The 20,875-nt window shown below is 47.8% G+C and overlaps 2 protein-coding genes and 1 long non-coding RNA gene across 7 annotated transcripts in view; 2 read left to right on the top strand and 1 right to left on the bottom strand.

Moving 5' to 3' along the window:
• LOC116540026 overlaps positions 1 to 11,147 on the top strand; it is a 17,444-nt gene extending 6,297 nt beyond the window's left edge. Inside the window, exons 2-3 of one of the 4 annotated variants that reach the window (XR_004264267.1) lie at positions 2,795 to 4,329; positions 10,185 to 11,147. This is a non-coding gene — a long non-coding RNA (uncharacterized LOC116540026). Of the gene's footprint in view, positions 1 to 2,794; positions 4,547 to 8,788; positions 8,871 to 10,184 lie in introns of those variants that run through there. The other 3 variants (XR_004264268.1, XR_004264270.1, XR_004264269.1) reach the window with 3 other exon arrangements.
• ZNF132 (zinc finger protein 132) lies at positions 7,519 to 15,042 on the bottom strand. The gene is made up of 3 exons (XM_032263324.1): positions 14,746 to 15,042; positions 12,356 to 12,524; positions 7,519 to 10,235 (listed from the first exon to the last, which is right to left on the bottom strand). The coding sequence occupies exons 1-3, from the start codon at positions 14,806 to 14,808 to the stop codon at positions 8,350 to 8,352; spliced, it is 2,118 nt and encodes a 705-aa protein (XP_032119215.1). The 5' UTR covers positions 14,809 to 15,042; the 3' UTR covers positions 7,519 to 8,349.
• A 164-nt stretch (positions 15,043 to 15,206) lies between these two features.
• LOC116540019 (zinc finger protein 324A) overlaps positions 15,207 to 20,875 on the top strand; it is a 30,957-nt gene continuing 25,288 nt past the window's right edge. The window contains exon 1 of one of the 2 annotated variants that reach the window (XM_032263317.1): positions 15,207 to 16,276. In XM_032263317.1, coding sequence (XP_032119208.1) covers positions 16,256 to 16,276 — 21 coding nt within the window. In that variant the 5' untranslated portion in view covers positions 15,207 to 16,255. The remainder of the gene's footprint in view (positions 16,277 to 20,875) is intronic. The other variant, XM_032263323.1, reaches the window with a different exon arrangement.

The raw sequence follows: 20,875 nt of genomic DNA, 5'->3' as shown, positions 1-20,875 counted from the left end.
AAAAAAAAAAAAAAAAAAAAAAAAAAAAAAAAAAGAAAATACATAGGACAAATACATTTCAACAATCATTCCTTTGCATTGAATTTACACTTACAAAATTGTTCATTATGTGAATAAGAGCTAATACTTTGCAGTTAGTGTGTAGAAATGCACTTAATAGAAAAACTGTATGGGTTGGGAACCATTGTTATTCCCATTGTACAAATGAGAAGACTTTCCAGTCTTCTGGAAATACCATCCGAGGTTGATTATGGTTTGGATGTTTGTCCCCTCCAAATCTTGTGTTGAAATGTAATCCCCAATGTTGGAGGTTGGGCCTGGTGGGAGGTGTTCGGGTCTTGGGGGTGTATCCCTCAGAATGGCTTGGTGCTGTCCTCATGATAATGAGTGAGTTCTCATTTTAAGTTCACATGTGATCTGGCTATTTAAAAGAGCGTGGCCCCTCCCCCCTTTCTCTCTTGCTCCTACTCTTGTTATATGACCTGTTGGCTCCCCATCACCTTCCGTCATTGTAAGTTTCCTGAAGCCTCACTAGCAGCAGATGCCAGTACCATGTTTCCTGTAAAAGCCTGAAGAATTGTGAGCCATTTAAACATCCTTTAAAAAAAATAGACGGCTGGGTGCAGTGGCTCATACCTGTAATCCCAACACTTTGGGAGGCCGAGGCAGGTGGATCACCTGAGGTCAGGAGTTCGAGACCAGCCTGGGCAACGTGGTGAAACCTCGTCTCTACTAAAAATACAAAAATTGGCCAGGTATGGTGGCAGGCATCTGTAATCCCAGCTACTTGGGAGGCTGAGGCAGAGTAATCACTTGAACTAGAGAGGCAGAGGTTGTGGTGAGCCAAGATTGTGCCACTGTACTCCAGCCTGGCTGACAGAGTGAGACTCTGTCTCAGGAAAAAAAAAAAAAAAGATGGGATCTTGCTATGTTGCCCATGCTGGTCTCAAAGCCCTGGGCTCAAGTGATCCTCCTGCCTTCGCCTCCCAAAGTGTTGGGATTACAGGCATGAGCAACCACACCTGGCCAAACCTCTTTTCTTTTCTTTTTTTTTTTTTTTAAGACGGGGTTTCACCATGTTGGTCAGGCTGGTCTTGAACTCCCAACCTCAGGTGATCCGCCTGCCTTGGCCTCCAAAGCGCTTGGATTACGGGCGTGAGCCACTACGCCCGGCCAAACCTCTTTTCTTTATAAACTATCTAGACTAGGATATTTCTTTTCTTTTCCCCTCTGTCCCTCCCTTCCTCCTTCCTTCCCTCCCTCTCTCCTCCTTTCTTTTCCTTCCTTCTTTTCTTTCTTTTCCTTCTTTCCTTCCTTTTTCTTCCTTTCTTTTTCTCTCCCCTCCCCTTCCTTTTTCCTTCCTTCCTTCTCTCTCTCTCTCTCTTTCTCTCTTCTTTCTTTCTTTCTTGATGGATTCTTGCCCTGTTGCCCAGGCTAAAATACAATGGCGGAATCTCGACTCACTGCAACCTCTGCCTCCCAGGTTCAAGTGATTCTCCTACCTCAGCCCCCCAAGTAGCTGGGATTATAGGCACCCACCAATGTGCCTGGCTAATTTTTGTATTTTTAGTAGAGAAGGGGTTTAACCATTTTGGCCAGGCTGGTCTCGAACTCCTGACGTTGTGATCCACCCACCTTGGCCTCCCAAAGTGCTGGGATTACAGACATGAGCCACCTAGCCCAGCCTGTTTTTTTTTGAGATGGAATTTTACTCTTGTTGCCCAGGCTAGAGTGCAGTAGCGTGATCTCAGCTCCCTGCAACCTTTGCCTCCCAAGTTCAAGTGATTCTCCTACCTCAGCCTCCCAAGTAACTGGGATTACAGCCGCGCGTCACCACATCAAGCTAATTTAGTATATTTTTAGTAGAAATGGAGTTTCACCATGCTGGCCAGGATGGTCTCAAACTCCCAAACTCAGGTGATCCACCTGCTTCAGCCTCCCAAAGTGCTAGGATTACAGGCATGAGCTACTTTACCCGGCTCAAAATAATTCTTTATAGTAACACAAAAATGGCCTAACACAAAGGTCACATAGCAGATAGGCTCTAGTAAGAAAGAGAGCTGGGATTTTAAGGCAGGTGAACTGGGTCTAATGTTTCTACTGTTTACTCCTCTCTTCTTACCCTCCCATGTTGAAATCTCTTGGTTATAAATTTTTGCTTGTGCTCCCTTATAGGATCACCTTCTTGAATCACAGTGGGGTCTTATTTTCATACCTATTGAGGGTATAGTGATTCCTTGAGGGTTACAAGGTCTGAAGATAGATGAGTTCTTGGCATTTTGGAGAAGCCAGAGACTGGGTGCTCTGAGTCATTGGTTGTCAGACTGAGCTCCCCCCATCACACAACTTAAGCTAGACTGCTCTGAGTGTCAGAAGGCGGCTAGATGGGGAAAGGATCTGGGTTTTACAAGAGGCAAGTATAGAAATGTCAAAATTGGAGTCCAGGGTGAGAGCATGGCGTGGTAGGACAACATTGTCTGCCACCTGGGTATGATGGTTGGAGCACTGGTTAGTGGGTGTGGCCTGAGGTAAATGTAGTCATTCCCACTCTAGGTGTAAAGTGCTTCATATTGGCGGGGAGCTTTCTGCGTCAGGAGCTTTACAGTAGTATTGTCAGAAATGCTGGTGGGCACTGTGAGCACAGATTTCATGGATTTTATAGATGAGAGAACTGAAGCTTAGGAGTCTGTGTTCCAAGATCACACAATTATTAGCAGTAGGAGTCCAAGTTGAACCAAGCCGGAAGAGTTACTGAGTGTTTTGGCACCCTTGGCCTTAATCTACTACTCTTCAGATTTCACAGCCCCCATATTCTGGATAATTCACTCAAAGCTTGAGAGTTAGAGATGAGGGAATCAACATAGGCATCAAAGAGAAGACAGATGCCAACACTAGCATGGAGGAAAGATTGCAGCTGATCTGGAGGTATGATTGGGAGCGGTTGAGAAGACTTTCAGGGGTGTCCCTGATGAGGGAGGGCACAAGCAAAGGCCCAGGGGAAAGGAACTGCCCAGTAGATCCCAGAAAAGGGCTACCATTGGATATAACAGAGTGTAAAATAACAGGGTAGACAGTATACTGCATCAACGGGTGGAAGACAACTGCCTTTTGGGTTGAGCATAGTCTGAAAGCAATGGAACCACTGAATCCCACAAAAGCTGGTAATCTGCACAGCCCAAAGGTCAGAGCCATCAGGACTTTGCCTGGAATATTCTGGCATTATTGGCAAACAACTCCCTTCCCCTAACAGGTTGGCTGCTGTACACTGAGCCCCAGTGGGAGATCAGAAGGCAGGTTCAGCAGAAATACATAGGACTCTACTCATGTATTGGGAACCATTTTATTTTTCCCTTTTTAGAGACAAGGTCTCATTCTGTTGCTCAGGCTGGAGTACAGTGGTACAAACGTAGCTAGCTCACGGCAGTCTTTAAGTCCCGGGATCCAGTGATCCTCCTGCCTCAGTCTCCCAAATAGCTGGGAACAGACATGCTACCATCATGCCCAGCACCACTTTATGAGATCTAATCTTGGCCACTCACACAGAGGATTGAGCTCTGATGACATGTCTACCCTAACTTTATTTGCTTAGAAGCCCCCATGTGACTCAGCTGGCCTTATAATTCTGATCCCACACGAGTCTTCCATATTGGAGACATACTCAGGAAGGCAAGCCTGAGCAACGTAGGGATCCCCCATACCCCTCACTGTGCTGGGGAGTACTTGAGAAGCCCTGCTGTAATCTCTGCTGACTGCAAAATTGTTGTGGCTTCTGCTCATGATGTAGTTATCATTGTCCATCCCCTCAGGGGCTTCCGAGAGAGGTGGCAGCTGCAGTGGCCTCTGATCTGTCATATAGTATGGATGAACACCACAGGCCAAAGAGCCTCATGTCAGAGGATTTCTGGTCTTTTCTCCCCTAGGCCTCAGGAGGACCCAGGGAAATATACAAAGCCAACTTATAGTTTTTGGTGAACTGAGTTTTATTGAAATGTTTTTGGAAATGATTTTCAACATTTACGAAATCAGATGCCACATAAAAATCCAAATATTTGGCTCTTCTTGCAAAACCACTAAGACTCCACCATATTGTTTCCCCACCCCTTAAGAGGGGCAGACCTGCTTCATGGCCACCATAAGTGGAATTATGAAGGCCCTGGCCATGTGACTCTCTAGACACCCTGGCTACTCACATAAGCCACTCTAGACCATGATTTCTGTCTTCTCTGTCTTGAGGTTCCTACCTGTGCAGTGATGGCCATGAGATGAACAGCCCAGAGAGTCCACAGGAATCCGCAAAACATTTATCTGGATTTCAGTTATGAGTGACAGGTAGGTCTGCATGTCCTGAGAAGTTGTATATACCCTTATGTCACTTGGCCATAGTCACTGGAAGTTTTTAATGTTTCTTTATAACAGACATGTCCCTTCTTGTTTACCAGTCCTCCACACCTAGAGTTTTGTACCAATGATAATTTCCACATAGCCCTGGCAGGTCTGAACCAGTTATACCTGCCTACTGAGTTCTATATTTTTTTTTTTTTGACACGGAGTTTTGCTCTTGTTACTGAGGCTGGAGTGCAATGGTGTGATCCCGGCTCACCGCAACCTCCGCCTCCTGGGTTCAGGCAATTCTCCTGCCTCAGCCTCCCGAGTAGCTGGGATTACAGGCACGCGCCACCATGCCCAGCTAATGTTTTGTATTTTTAGTAGAGACGGGGTTTCACTGTGTTGACCAGGATGGTCTCGATCTCTTGACCTCGTGATCCCCCCGCCTTGGCCTCCCAAAGTGCTGGGATTACAGGCGTGAGCCACCATGCCCGGCCGAGTTCTTTTTTTTTTTTTTTTTTTGAAACGGAGTTTCACTCTTGTTACCCAGGCTGGAGTGCAATGGCGCGATCTCGGCTCACTGCAACCTCCGCCTCCTGGGTTCAGGCAATTCTCCTGCCTCAACCTCCTGAGTAGCTGGGATTACAGGCACGCACCACCATGCCCAGCTAATGTTTTGTATTTTTAGTAGAGACGGGGTTTCACCATGTTGACCAGGATGGTCTCGATGTCTTGACCTCGTGATCCACCCGCCTCGGCCTCCCAAAGTGCTGGGATTACAGGCTTGAGCCACCGCGCCTGGCCGAGCCTGTCAGTCTTTCACAGGAGGCCTTAGGGCAACAAGGCAAATTCAACCAAATCTGGACTGAGAGCTCTTCCTGCCCAATCAGACACTCACTTAGTGCCCCCCGCAAAAAGTCTTTAAACTCACTCACCACCTCTGAGGCAAGTGGCTAATCATCAAGGCCTTTGTTATCTCAGAGACAGACAGACAGATCCAGGTCTGGGTCATTGAGACTAAACATGATTCCCAAGTCACATGTAGATGCAAAAAAATGTCCATGAAGAGAAACTTTACTGTATTAGTTACCTATTAGTCTTAGGCAGCAGTAATAGAGTGCTGTCTAAGATTCTGGGAGCTGTGGCTTTCCCACATTTGTTTCCTATAACTCTATTGTGAATTCTCTGGTGATTCTTCTTGAAAGGGGGTGTCTATAGCTGAAGGCTTTCCCATTTTCACTGCACTTATAATGCCTTTTTCCCATAGGTACTTTATATTGCTTTCTCACATAGGAGAGGTGACTGAAGACCATCCTGTATTCCTTACATGCAGGGGTTTTCTCTAATGTGAATTTTTTGGTTATAGATAAGGATTGATTTCTTCTTGAGTGTCTTTCTTCATACCAAGTGTTTCAAGAGTCTCTCTTCAGTGTGGGCTCTTAGGTGGTTGAAGAGGGCTAAAGTCTTCATGAGGGCCTTCCCATAGCCAATGCTCTTGAAGGGCTTCTCTCTCATGGCCTTCCCAGTGTTAACTGATGTTGGAGCTGTGTGGCAGCATCTTCCTACTCAGCTCTTCATGGCTTCCCTGTGCCATGGGTGCTCTGGTGATGGAGAAAGGAAGGCATTTCCACATTCTCTTTTGAGCTTCTCATTATTCTGGTACTCCAGTGCTGGAAAGAGGGTAGTTACCCTGGAAATTATTCACAAATGCCTGGCCCTAGAGTCCTCTCACTTATGAATTCTGCTGTGCATGAAAAGTGCTCTTTACAAATGAGACTGTGAGTCGTGTCACATCTTAAAAGGTGGTCTCCACCATTAATGTTGTTGGTGAAGGTTTGATCTACTCCCGTGTGGGGTTTCTATCTGGAGTATCCTGCCTAACATTCAGCCAGGAGTACAATCTTTGGCAGGCTAAGGGTGCCATGGTCAGGGTGAGGAATGACCAGTCATGGAGTACTGGCCCTGTCACACACCCCACTGCTGAGCCTGTTAAGTGACATTCACATGGGCAGGGAGAACAGAGAGGGATCTAGGACAGATTGGCAGCAGCAGTGGCTACTGAAACTGTTGTTCAATGATGTGAGCCCAGGCCACTCTTTGCTTTTTTTTTTTTTTTTTTGAGACGGAGTCTCACACTGTCTCCCAGGCTGTAGTGCAGTGGCACGATCTCAGCTCACTGCAGTCTCCGCCTCCTGGGTTCAAGCAATTCTCCTGCCTCAGCCTCCCGAGTAGCTGGGACTACAGGCGTGCACCACCACATCCAGCTAATTTTGTTTTTTTGTATTTTTAGTAGAGATGGGGTTTCATCATGTTTGCCATGATGGCCTCGATCTCCTGACCTCATGATCTGCCCGCCTCAGCCTCCCAAAGTGCTGGGATTACAGGCTTGAGCCACTGCACCCAGCCCACTCTTTTCTTTTTTAGAGATGGGGCCTTGCTATGTTGCCCAGGTGGGCGCAAACTCCTGCGCTCAAGAGATCCTCCTGCCTCAACTTCTCAAGTGGCTGGGACTATAGGTGTGCACCACTGCACCTGGCCAGACCTCTCCTTTATGGGACGCCTATTCACATCCCAGCCAATGCTCTCATGAGTACTTCCTTGTATGAGGGAGGTCAGGGAAACAGCAACAGCTCACGTGTAGATTATGCTGAAATTACATGGTAAATAAGCTTTTAAAAATAGGTGCCAAGCACCATATTCTACAAGGTTCTGGATCTCAAGCTTTTTCTAAAATACCAGATCTGTCAACTGTGTTAAATAACCACATCTGCCTGTGCCCACTCTGTTGGCCAGCAAGACTGTGAAACCATGAAGTGTGTGTTATTGACCAGAAACCCTGGCCAGACTATAAAAACCACTTTCCTGGACTATAGGCTGTCATTCTTCTCAGTCCCCAGTTCCTACCTGGGGAGTGATGGGTGCCAAGATACAGTTCAAGAGAAGTGAAGTGAATGCACACAAAATTGCATTTATCTGTTTTAACTGTGGCAAAAACTTTAACTTGGCAAGTATGAAGGTCTGCAGCTCTGGAGTTGTTCTGTATACCCTCACCCTGCAGTCACAGTTGACGGGGAACTATGGCTACTCCTTTGTCCAGGATAGCATTTGCTCTAGTTTACCACAGTCTCCCCAAATCCCTATTTATTACCTCACATCCAGTGTTTCTCTATGCACATGGAGTACTCTCTGGGCCCCTCTAGGTTTTGCCTTGGTGACCCTGTGACTATTTTAGTGTTGTAGACTAATTTATTTTTCCTCAGGGTAAGCTCTGTGCCCTAAGGTAACTCTGAAACATAGGCCACTATGTTCAGTCCAGAGTCTTTCAGTCTTTCCCAGTACTTTACATAGCAATATGAAGTAGGCTACAACCGGACAGAGCAACTACCAGCTCTTCTACTGTGTCCTTAGCCAGATTTCATGCCCCCCACTCTATCCATTCATTTTCTCAACCTACTCCAACAGAATCCCTAAGACTAAAAGGTGACCTTGTCAATAAGGTCTTTATTATCACACAGTATAGTGCAGACAAGGTAGGTTATTCCGGTGGAGGGTGATTTGTGGTCTCAGTGGACACATCTTAGGGTTTAAACACAGACTTGATTTCTTCCTGAGCTCAAATTAGATTTCCTTCAAGGCCTCTTGACCAGCATGGGTTCAGTTCACTGCCTAACCCTCTCAGAGGCAATGGGAATTAAACCACTCCAGTGAGCTGAGGACTGTCCTGAATCCCTACAGGACAGGGTAAGGGAGCCTCAGGGAACTGTTTTCCCCATGCATGAGGACAGGACTGCTGCAAATTTTTGGATCCAGGCAAGATGGAAAGTGGCTATGGCTTCTGCCTTATGCTCCATGGGTGAGATGGCCATACAAAGTTTTCTGGGCTGGTGAGAAAGAACAGAGTAGCTTCTAAACGCTTTGCCACGTTAGGAGTACATGTAGGTAAATTCTAATATGGGGATTCTACTGCAGAAGTTTGACTTGGCTGAAGATTTTCTCATAAAGACCACTCCCATAAGGCTCCACTCAGGTATGAATCTTTCTGTGCTGAGCAAGGTTACAAAGATGGCTGAAGACTTTCTCACACTGGCTACACTCATAAATCCTTTCTCTGGTATGAGCTTTCTGGTGCCGAACAAGTGTAGATCTTTCACTAAAGGCTTTTCCACACTGGATGCACTCATAGGGCCTTTCTTTTGTGTGAACTCTCTGATGACGAACCAGGTGAGAGTTACTGCTGAAGGCTCTTCCACATTCGCTGCATTCATAAGGCCTTTCTCCAGTGTGAACTCTCCAGTGACAAATAAGGCTAGATTTTCGGCTAAAGAATTTCCCACATTCACTGCACTTATAAGGCTTTTCTCCAGTATGAACTTTCTGATGCTTAATGAGAATGGAGTTTTGGCTAAAGAATTTCCCACATTCGTTGCACTCATAAGGCTTTTCTTTTGTGTGAACTCTCCAGTGTTCAATGAGACTGGAACTGTGAGTGAAGGCTTTCCTACACTCACTACATTCATAAGGCCTTTCTCCAGTGTGAATTCTCCAGTGCTGAATCAGGCTGGAGCTGCGGCTGAAGGATTTCCTACATTCACTGCATTCATAAGGCCTTTGCCCAGTATGTACTTTCTGGTGCTGGATGAGGGTGGAGCTATTGCCAAAGGCTTTACCACATTCGCTGCATTCAAAAGGCCGTTCTCCAGTGTGAACTTTCTGATGTCGAAGGAGATGGGAGCTTTGGCTGAAGTCTCTTCCACATTCACTGCACTCAAAAGGTCGTTCTCCAGTGTGAACTTTCTGGTGCTGAGCAAGGTTGGAGTTATTATTAAAAGCTCTTCCACATTCACTGCATTCATATGGTCTTTCTCCAGTGTGAACTCTCCAGTGCTGAATGAGAGCAGAGCTTCGGCTGAAGGATTTACCACATTGATTGCACTCATAAGGTCTTACCTGGGTGTGAACTTTCTGGTGCCGAAGGAAATTGGAGCTTTGGCTGAAGGCTTTTCCACATTTCAGGCACTCAAAAGGCCTTTCTCCAGTGTGAACTTTTTCATGTCGAATGAGGTGTGATCTGTTATTGAAGGCTTTCCCACATTCACTGCACTCATAATGTTTTTCTCCTGGGTGAATTCTCTGATGATGAACAAATGTGAGTTTGTGGTTGAAGGTTTTTGCACTTTCAGTGCACTCATATTTTACTTTAGTGTGAAGTTTCTGGTGCTTCCTCAGCTTAGATGGGTGACTAAAGGCCTTTCCACATTCCTTGCACACATGGGATATTTCCCCAGTGTGAAGTTTTTGATTACCAAGGGTTGATTTCTCCTCTAAGAAATTTCCACCTGTTGGGCATCTAAATGTTATCTCTTCAGAGTGAGTTCTGAAATGGTTGAGGAGAGTGGAGCTTTTCAGGAAGGCTTTTCCACAGTTGCTGCACTTGAAGAGTTTCTGTGTGGTACAGAGTTCTGGAATCTGCCCAAGATTGGAATATGGCTTCCTTCTGCTGTCAACAGCTTGAAGCTGGAGGAGGTCACGGCTGTCCAGGATGGCCTTCCCACCTTCCCTGCAAGTCAAGGGGTTCTCTGACAGGTGGACTTCAGAGCTCTTCATAAGTACATCCCTGTCCTTACACCATCTGAAGGGCTTCCCTCTACTATACTCCTGGTGCTGGTGAAGGTATGCACTCAACCAAAACTCTCTCCCACATGCTCCACATGAGTAGAGTTTCTCCTCAGAGTATGTTTTCTGATGCTCAGGCAGGTGCAAAATGTCTTTCAAGAATGGCCCACACATGTCACAGGGGTAAGCCCTCTGGGTGGAGGGATCTGCATTTGCACTCCTGACCTGTAACACCTCTTCTACAGAAGCATTCTTCTTCAGATGGGCCTCCTGACCCTCTACTCCATGCCAGCAACCTGAAAGTAGAGAAACGCCAGGCAACTAGGTATTCCACTTGGTGGTAATAGATGCCTTCATTAGAAATGTGTTACCCAGGAATTCATACCCAAGAACAGGTCCCAGGAATTGTTGACAGGCCGACAGGACCATCATCAGGGTGAAGAAGGGCCCATTACTATGCAGGATAGGGACCAGCCAAGCAACAGAATAAGGGAAACCTCACTAGAGTATGGACACAGAAATGGGTCAAAGAACTTAAATAGACATTTCTCCAAAAGAAGATATATACACAAACGATCAACAAGCATTTGAAAATAAGTTCAGCATCCTTAATCATTAGGAGTATGCAAACCAAAACCACAGTGAGATACAACTTCACACCCACTAGCATAGCTATAATAAATAAACAGCAAGAAATGAAGATGAAGTAGAAAAACTGGAGCACTTATACACTGCAGATAGGGATGTAAAATGGGGCAGCCAATTTGGAAAACAGTTTGGCAAGTGTGCTCCTACAGAGCTACACAAGAGAACTAAAAGCATATCTACACAAAAATGTGTACAAGACCGTTCATGGCAATATGTTTTTAAAAACTGAGATGGGGTCTTGCTACGTTGCCCAGATTGGTCTCAAACTTCTGAGCTCAAGTTATCCTCCTTCCTCAGCCTCCTGAGTAGCTGGACTATAGGCACCTCACCCAGCTTCTATAGCAGCATTTTTTCTGACACCTAAAAAAATGGAAACAAGCCACATTCTCATTAACTGATAAATGGATAAACAAACTGTAGTCTATCTATACACTGGAATTTGGCTGTAAAAAAGAATGAAATATTGATACATCCTACGAAATCGATGAACTTCAAAAACATGTTAAGAGAAAGCCAGTCACAGAAAAACACATGGTAAGAGTCAATTTTTTTTTTTTTTTTTTTTTGAGACGGAGTTTCACTCATGTTACCCAGGCTGGAGTGCAATGGTGTGATCTCGGCTCACCGCAACCTCCACCTCCTGGGTTCAGGCAATTCTCCTGCCTCAGCCTCCTGAGTAGCTGGGATTACAGGCACACAGGGGTTTCACCATGTTGACCAGGATGGTCTCGATCTCTTGACCTCGTGATCCACCCGCCTCGGCCTCCCAAAGTGCTGGGATTACAGGCTTGAGCCACCGCGCCCGGCCCGGTAAGAGTCAATTTCTATAAAGTAGCTAGGAAAGGTAAGTCTATATAGTCAAGAAGTAGATTCATAGTTGCCTAGGACCAGGGGGAAATAAGGGATAAGGGAAGATGGGGAGTAACAGCTAATGGGACTGCTAATGAGACCTAAAGTTTCTCTTTAGGTGATGAAAACATGCTAAAATTACATTATAGCAATGATTATACCATGCAAAAACACATAAAAATCACTAAACTGTATATATATATATTTTTGAGACTAACTTGTATACTGTAAAGGGTGAATGGTGGCTGGACGCAGTGGCTCACGCCTGTAATCCCAACACTTTGGGAGGCTGAAGTGGGCAGATCATGAGGTCAGGAGTTTGAGACCAGCTTGGCCAATATGGTGAAACCCCATCTCTACTAAAAATACAACAATTAGCTAGGTGTGGTAGCATGCCCCTGTACTCCCAGGTACTCAGCAGGCTGAGGCAGGAGAATCACTTGAACCCAGGAGGCAGAGGTTGCAGTGAGCCAGGATCGCACACTGCATTCCAGCCTGGAGACAGAGCAAGACTCAATGTTAAAAAAAAAATGAATTGTATGGCTTATCTTAATAAAACTATCTTTAAAAAATATCTCATTGGGGAAAGAAACAGAATCTGGACATGGCCTCATACTAGGTAACCGAACCAGGGATTGCTGAAGTTCAGTGGGATCTGTTAGGCAGATTGCAGATGTCTGATCCCCAACCTTTGCCTCCACAAGGCTCCTGGGCAACAGCTATTAGGAAAGCTCATGAGGCTGCTCAAAAGAGAGACAGGGGAATTATACACAGCAGAGTCTCAGCACCCCAGCATCCACAACAGGAAACCTGAGAAGGAAGCAGTACCCATGATATGGCTTTGGCAAGAACAGAACTTTCTATGGGGAAGAGACACAGGGCATAAGCTGGTCACCACCATGCTGGGGCAGGGCATTACCAAGTGAGGTAATGAGCTCAAAGTTTTCCACCATCACGTTGTGGTACAGGTGCCTCTGGGCTGCATCAAGGAGCCCCCACTCCTCCTGGGAGAAATATACAGCCACATCTTCAAAGGTTACCAGGCTCTTCAATGAGGGGACAGCTGAGCCACAGGGCCAACAGGTATGCTAAAAAAGAAACAAACAAATGATCAAATGGAAATATGTAGGCCCTTGCCATGTGACTCAGAATTCTGACACATCTACCACTGACATCTCTTTTTCTTATGAGTCTCTCAGTCCATCTACTAGTCACCCACAGCTTGTCTTCCTCAGGGCCCCACTTAACATACCCTGGACTTAATGGTGCCCCTCTCTCTCCTAGTAGTCCCAGTGGTCACTGTATCCAGGGCAACCCAACCTAGAGAAGCAACAGGCTGATGGGCAGATGGATGCTGCCTCCTCCCTCCTACTGGCCAATTTTCTTTGTGTCTTCTGGCTCATACCTCCCAAACAAGAAAATCTGGGCTTTTCTTTTTCTTTATGACTCTTGTACCAGGGCCACGGGTCCAATGGTTCACATTCCCTCACCTTTACATGTCACTCCTCAGACCAGACAATTCTTATGTTTCCATCCCCTACTGTTCACACTGTAGGCTTCTCCCTAGCATCTCACCATGTGCATAGGATTCCTGACAGATGCAACCAGGATCCAATCCTGGTCCAAGCCAGCTACAGAGCTCCAAATACTCCACTGCCAGAGGCAGCCATAGCCCTGAAGTCAGTGTCTCCCCTCCTTGCCTTGTTCCTTCAACTATCAGCTGCCCAGAATCAAAAGCAGATCTCAAATATCTTTTCCCTCTTATATCGTTGCCTTTGTATGTGTTGTCTCCTTCCTAGTCATAGCTGTCTCTGCTATTCCTAACACTCAAATCCTAGACTCACTGGCCCCACCTTGGCTTGGGGACTCAGCTTAGGCTGACCCTTTCTGATCTTGCCACTCCACCAACCTGACAAAAACCCCAGAAACCCACTTAAGAGGAGATAACATGCCCTGACTATAAAAAGGATTGCCACAAAAATGTAGTGAGCTATAGAGAGGTAAGTCAACCTAAACCAAAGCCCAGCTCTCATGCTTCTATTGCTATGCTTCATTTTTGTCCTAGACCTACTCTCTGCTCAAGAGGCTTGGCCACTATCTTAAACCCAACTAACAATTGCATGTAGTGTCCACACACGAGCATCCATCCGTTGGATGTTTCCAGCCTAAACCCAACATAATTTCATAATTGCATGTTTAGAGGTCCATTTGGCACCTCAATTTGGCAGTCTCTGGGACATCTCAAATACAACATGGCCAAAATCCAACTCTGATCTTCTCCCTGAAATCTACTCCTCACACAAACTTTCACATCTCAAAGATCTAACGTCATTTTTTTTTTAAAGACAGAGTCTCGCTCTGTCACTCAGGCTGGAGTGCAGTGGCATAATCTCAGCTCACTGCAACCTCCATCTCCCAGATTCAAACAATTCTTCTGCCTTAGCCTCCCAAGTTGCCGGGATTACAGGTGCATGCTACCATGCCCCAGCTAATTTTTTTGTATTTTTAGCAGAGATGAGGTTTCGCCATATTGGCCAGGCTGGTCTCAAACTCCTGACCTCAAGTGATCTGCCCGCCTCAGCCTCCCAAAGTGCTGGGATTACAGGCGTACACCACTGTGCCCAGCCTAAGGTCAATCTTAACACCTCACTTTCTTTCACTGTCCCACATCAGGTAATCTATGGCCCAGTTTGGGCAGATTCAGAAGCCAACCATTTGTCCTACCTCCACAGGCACCCTTCTGTCCAGCTACCCAAAGCACACATCTGGACCATGTCTATCAGCCCCTCACTGGCCTTCCTGCTCCACCCTCACCATCCCTCCAGTCTGCTCTCCACTAGGTATCTACAGGGAGTCTGTTAAGACTGGAGTCAGAGCACCTCCTTCCTCCGCTCCAAACCTTCCATGGTTGACACCACCATCAGAATAGAGGCCCAGCTCCTCAGGCTGCCATTCCAGGCCTAAGTCTGGTTTACATGCTGTTTCCACCAGACTAAATGGAGATCTGCAGTCCCTGGAATGCTTCCATGTCATCACCACTAGGCAAGGCACACATGCTGGGTCCCTGTGCCTGGGACAGCCTTCCAGATTTCATTCCGTAGCATTCCAGAAATGGGAATCCCTCGATATAACCCCTGGCCTGGATTCAGGATGGCAAGGGTAAGTGACTACCAGGGCAGGGCCCAAGACCCATGTGTGAGGACAGGACAGAGCCAAGAGTCCCAGGACACCAACATCCCCTATATCTGGGCTTCAGGATCCTGAGTGGCGGAATCCCAGCGGTGAGGGCCCGGGGCACACTCCACTCACCTGCGCCGGGCCCATCAGCGACGCTGGCAACCCCATTGGAACCTGTGGGCTGGGCAGTGCCATAACAGGAGGTGCCAGGGCTAGCTCAGCCGAACCCTCACACCTCCACTGGGTGGCGCGAACATTGGCTGACAACCGGTTGCACTCGGGGCCTGTCTTCCCAGATACAAAACGCGCGCAAAGAACAGGGAGCCGCCTCCCGGCACCGCAGGAACGAAAGTTGGGTAAGGAGACTCCAGAGACCCGTGGCGCTGGCTCCACTTTCGGGATCACCTTGGTTCAGAAAAGCAGAGTCATTAGCTTGGCGGGGGCGGGGGAGAGGTGGGGGGGGTGGGTGTCAGGGTGTGTGCGCATGCGCGGTGACGGTCCCTGCACCCACTCCCGCGCCCCCGTCCAGCTCCACAGGCCTGCTGCAGCCCAACCCATCAGCCGCAAAATGAGGACCGCGATGGCGGCGCCGGAAGCCCCGCTCCTCGTCGGAGCTTTCATTGGCTCAGGGCACGCTGCCGACTTGACGCCATTGCCTGTCTTCGTCACCCTGCGTCTATGTCGTTGCCAAGGTGATTGAAGAAAGGCGTTTTTTGCGTCGCCGCTCACGCAATGCAAACTACATTATCCAGAAGGACCCTCGCAGAGCATCAGGGCTGGTATTGGCAGCCCAGGGGACGGGCACTTCCGGGCGGGGCGTAAAGACGATGGTCAATCACAGCCTGCAGGCGGGACTTCCGTCGTCGTCCTCGGACCGTCACTTCGGCGTTTATCGGTTTTGTCTGCACCTGAAGGGACCGCGTTTCCAGGCGAGGGACGTAATCTTGGGAGCTTCCTGGGCCCGTGAAAGCAGGAGCGAGGAAGGCACGAGAGTCAGAGAAGTTCTGCCTCCGTGACATATAAGCGCCCCTACCGCGACGAATATTGCCCCCACGAACCCCAGCGTTTCCCGCTGCCGCAGATAAAGCCGGCCCAGTGGGACACTTTGGCCGCACCGCGCGGAAGTGTCCGCGGCTTCCGGGGGTCGTCATTGGCGTTGTGTCGGCTTTATGGGGCGCGAGGCCGAGGCCAAGAAAAGCTGCGCGTTTAGAGGTCGTGACCCAGCGTACGGCCGGCTCCGGGCATGGAACGTGTGCCAGGGGTCTCCTGGCACCCACTCGGCTGGACTCATCACCATTGTCCTAACTCTCTGATTGAGAAGTATCTGCTCAGGTCCCCCGCGGCCCTACCGAACAGTGTGGAGCGTTCACAGGTGGGGGAGAGGGGCGTCACCATTTCAAAATCCAGTTTCTTGAGACGTGGAGGGTACAGGAGGAGGGATCTGCATATGCGAAGATTTAGACGTGAGACTGACCCAAGCGTTCAGGAAGGCTCTCGTGCCCCCTCGGCAGCGAGTGGAGAGCGTAAGAGGAGTCCTGCCTCTCCTGACACTGAGGGTGCTGGGAGCCATGAAAGGTTTTGGACAGAAAAGGGATGGACATGATCTGAGCTAGACTTTTGAAAGTATTCCAGTGGCTGCCGAATGAACACACTACTGGAGAAGGTGGTTGTAGTGGGGCTGGAAGCAGGGACGCTATAGGGAGGTTATTGCCGTATTGTTCCGGACGGTTATGATAGTGGCCTATCCAGAATGGAAGCAAGAGTGGTGGGAGAAGTGATCCTAATAGATCTTCCAGGTAGAGCCGGTGGAATTTCTTGTTACCTTAGATAAGTGGAGTAAGCATGAGTAGGGGTGAAGAACCAACCTAAGTATTTAGGAGGAATTAGGATGCCTCCTGTGGAGAGCAGAGGTTGGCAGTTGGCAGGAGGAGGATGGATTTTGTAGGTATAGAATCTAATTTGTCTGGAGACCTGTGAGTGGAGGTGTCAAATGGGCCCCTGGATGCATCAAATTCTGGTGTGGCTTCAGGAAGTCCAGACTGCATTATGTTGGTGGTCTGAACCAGGGAAGGGCCTGAAGATAGGATATGGGAAGGAGGGTTTTAGGTTGCAGCTACAGATACACCCTCGAGGTGAGTGTGAAGTGTTGAGACTAAGGACTAATGACTAGGGCTCATGCCCAGTGCTTAGATCTCACCTGTCTTCCCATTGGCTTGGTGTTGCAGGGCTTGGTGACCTTTGAGGAGAAGGTCAGTACAGCTTTCAAAAATGTGGGGCTCCTTAGTGAGGTCCAGGAGGGCTTCTACAGTGACATGATGCTAGAGAGCTCTGTACTCCTGTGCTCACTAGGTAAGGCTACTGTGTCTCCTCTTTCCCCTACACCTGAAATCTTTGTTTTCCTTTGCCTTTCCCTTGTTCCCTATGGGAGGTGCTGCTGGCCCTGGCACTGGCCAGTGTCCTGCTACTTATCCCTGGCTGCTGCATAAATAACACCTTCTACAGAGCTACAGTGACAGTCCCTGCACCCACTCCTGCGCCCTTGTTCGGCTCCTGAGGCCTCCTGTAGCCCAACCCACCAGCGGCAAAATGAGGACCGTGATGGCACGGTGCTAGAAGTCCTGCCCCTCAACGCCCTGTGTGGCATATCACATGCAGCTGGGTCTTTTCCTGGCTAGGTTACCTGTCAGGATCTGTGATTTTTCTGTCCCTTCTGCCACATTCCCTCATTCTAGTAGAAGGTTTCTGCCAGCTGTCTCTTGTGAGTCCCAGTGGGCACTGACATGGTCATTGATTGTGGGATCACTGAGCATTGACTTTCGGATATTCAGTTCTTCCCAGCTATATGCCTACACAGGTGATCTTCACCTACTATGGTTTGTCATGGGGTGGTTCACCTTGGCGTGTGCTGCCTTCTCACAAACCACTTGATCAGAGCTCTGTAGAATCACTGCCCCCACTTCTGCAATGTGATCACCTAACTAGAACAAATGAAGAGACCTGACTGGTGGACAGGGTGGCTTGAATTAGGCCATGGACAGAGAGGCCACATAGTGTACCAGTTCTGTTGAATGAAAGACAGCTGTTGGAGAGCTGTTGGCAGTGCCCTGGTGGCTCACCTGGTACCTGTGTTGTGCCCTCTGTTGTCCTGGCACCAGGATGTGTAGCCGTGCCTTTTTAAAAATTTTTTTCTTGGCCTGGCATATTGGCTCATGCCTGTAATCCCAGCACTTTGGGGCGCTGAGGCTGGCAGATCACAAAGTCAGGAATTCGAGACCAGCCTAGCCAATATGGCGAAACTCTGTTTCTACTAAAAGAAATAAAAATTAGCCAAGCATGGTGGTGTGCTCCTGTAATTCCAGCTACTCAGGAGACTGAGGCAAGAGAATAATTTGAACCTGGGGGACAGAGGTTACAGTGAGCTAAGATCATGCCATTGTACTCCAGCCTAGGCAATAGAGTGAGACTCCATTTCAAAAAAAAAAAAAAAAAAAATTCCCGACCTTCTGACACTCTATCCTACTTTGCCCTGACTTCTGTCCCCTGGATGGCCTCCTTTCTCTAGCTTCCAAGACTCATTCTTTCTTCTTCTCCCCTCTTCTTTCCAATGGCCAGGTCTTCTACCATTGGCCTCCCTTTAATGTGTCTTGAACTGATAATGTATCTTTAAATAGTTCTTATCTGCACATGATGGCTCATGCCTGTAGTCCCACCTATTTGGGTTGCTGAGGCAGGAGGGTCACTTGAGCCCGGGAGTTTGAGTCTAGCTTGGGCAACATAGCGAGATCCTATCTCTAAGATAAATAAATACATAAATATATAAATAGTTTTTGGGAAAAAAAAAAAAAAAAAAAAGATAAATAGTTTTTGAAAACCTGTTCTTGGCCGTGCGCGGTGAATCACACCTGTAATCCTAGCACTTTGGGAGATCAAGGTGGGCAGATCGCCTGAGCTCAAACGTTCGAGACTAGCCTGGGCAATGTGGCGAAACCCCGTCTCTACTAATAATACAAAAAAACTAGCAGGGCATGGAAGCGCGTGCCTATAGTCCCAGCTACTTGGGAGGCTGAGGCAGTAGAATCCCTTGAATCCAGGAGACAGAGGTTGCAGTGAGCCGAGAGTGTGCCACTGCACTCCAGCCTGAGCAACAGAGAAGACTGTCTCAAAAAAAAAAAAAAAGAGGAAAGAAAACCTGTTCTTCCATGAGACTGGCTTGTTCCATTTGAGGAGTATGGGCGTAGGTGTCAGTGGTTCAAGACCTGGACTTGTCCCACTGCACGGTCCTGGCCTGTCACCAGACTTTAGGGCCCTGCACTCCACATTTACAGAACATACAGAGAACTGACAGTGAAGAGATATCTGATAAATACATAGCATATGGAAAGGTGTTTCAGGAGAAGGAAAGCTTTTCTCCTACCAAAAAACTTAACTGTAAAAAATTGCAAGTATATTTGGAGCATCAGAAGGCCTTCACTTTTGTCTTTATCCTGAGAAAGCAGGAGTACATCCACATCTTCAAAGGGCCTTACAAGTGTAACGTGGGGAATCCTCTAGCCAGAAATCAACCTCTGAGCACCAAAATGTTCATCCCAGAGAAAGTCCCCATAAGCTCAAGAAGTGTGGCCCAGCCTTGAGCAAAATTTTGCAAAACTCTCTTCTGCACCAAAATGTTCATACTCTATGAAGGACTCCTAAGTGCAGAGAATGTGGGGCACTGCCAGGTACCAGGTGAGCCACCTGGCACCTGACTTGAGGTTCATACATGCTATATTCAGAGCTCTGTTTTCATTAGGAAAAAAAGAGAGAATAGTTGTACAAATGCAATAACTATGTGAAAGCTTTCAGTGAAATAAGAAACTCATCCTGCAGAATTCTCATCAGAGAAAGGCCCAATGCATGCAGCTAATGCTAGAAAGCCTTTTCTCATAGTTTTAATCCTGTTTAACACCAGCAATTTACAGCATTGTGAGTGTAGCACATAGGAGAGCAAAAAATTGCAGCTCCTGCCTTGATGTACACAAAGTGATTCGCACTGGAAAAAATCTCTGTGAATGCAGCCAGCATGGGAGAGCATCAGCCACAGCTCCTGCCTTGCTTGGCACCAGAAACTTCACCCTGGAGAAAAACCTTTTGATTGTAGTAAATGTAGGAAAGTCTTCAGCTGCTTTATTCAGTATAAAATAATTCACACTGACTGGGTGTGGTAGCTCATACCTGTAATCCCAGCAGTTTGGGAGGCCAAGGCAGGTGGATAATCTGAGGTCAGGTGTTCAAGACCAGCCTGGCCAACATGGCAAAACCCCCTCTCTACAAAAAATACAAAAATTGGCTGGGCATGGTGGCATGCATCTGTAATCCCAGATACACCAGAGGCTGAGAGAGAAGAATCGCTTGAACCTAGGATGCAGAGGTTGCAGTGAACTGAGATGGAGCCACTGCACTCCAGCTTGGGTGGCAAAGCAAGACCCTGTCTCCTGCCTCCACAAATAAAGCAGACCCTATGTGAGTGGCCTTCAGCCACAGCTAAACCTTGTATAGAGGGATTCCTGTCTGAGGAGACACTCCATGATGGTCCTGCATGTGGAGAAGCTGACAGAACCCATGTTGTACTTTACGACCCATTGAGGGACCTTGGCGGAGCTGTCACACCACTGGGTCCTGTGGTGGAAGCCCATCTGTGTTTGATGGTGACTTCCCAGTTGCTCAATGTAAGTCACTCCCTGTTTCCTGTTTATACTACCTTGGAGGGATGGTAGTGGCTTTGTACCCATTTGGGTGGCATCATGCTCATGCATGATGGGGTTTTTTTTTGAGATGGAGTTTCGCTCTTGTTACCTAGGCTGGAGTGCAATGGCGCAATCTCGGCTCACCGGAACCTCCGCCTCCTGGGTTCAAGCAATTCTCCTGCCTCAGCCTCCCGAGTAGCTGGGACTACAGGCGTGCGCCACCATGCCCAGCTAATTTTTGTATTTTTAGTAGAGCTGGGATTTCACCATGTTGACCAGGATGGTCTCGATCTCTTGACCTCGTGATCCACCCGTCTCGGCCTCCCAAAGTGCTGGGATTACAGGCGTGAGCCACCGCGCCCGACCGCATGATGGGGTTTTACATGGACATGACCCCATTCCAAGCAAGGAGCCTGACTGGATAATTTCTTTCTCTTTTTCGTTCCTCCCCTTTTCTCCCCTTCCCTCCCTTTCCCATCTCTCTCCCTTCTTTCCTTCCCTCCCTTGCTCCCTTCCTCCCTTCCTTCCTTCTTTCTTTT

The sequence above is a fragment of the Sapajus apella genome, unplaced genomic scaffold (assembly GCF_009761245.1).
Source record: "Sapajus apella isolate SASKATOON/1434 unplaced genomic scaffold, GSC_monkey_1.0 scaffold135, whole genome shotgun sequence".
Lineage (NCBI taxonomy): Eukaryota > Metazoa > Chordata > Mammalia > Primates > Cebidae > Sapajus > Sapajus apella.
Note: the sequence above shows the minus strand (reverse complement) of the source record. Positions and strands in the feature narration are given on the sequence as shown.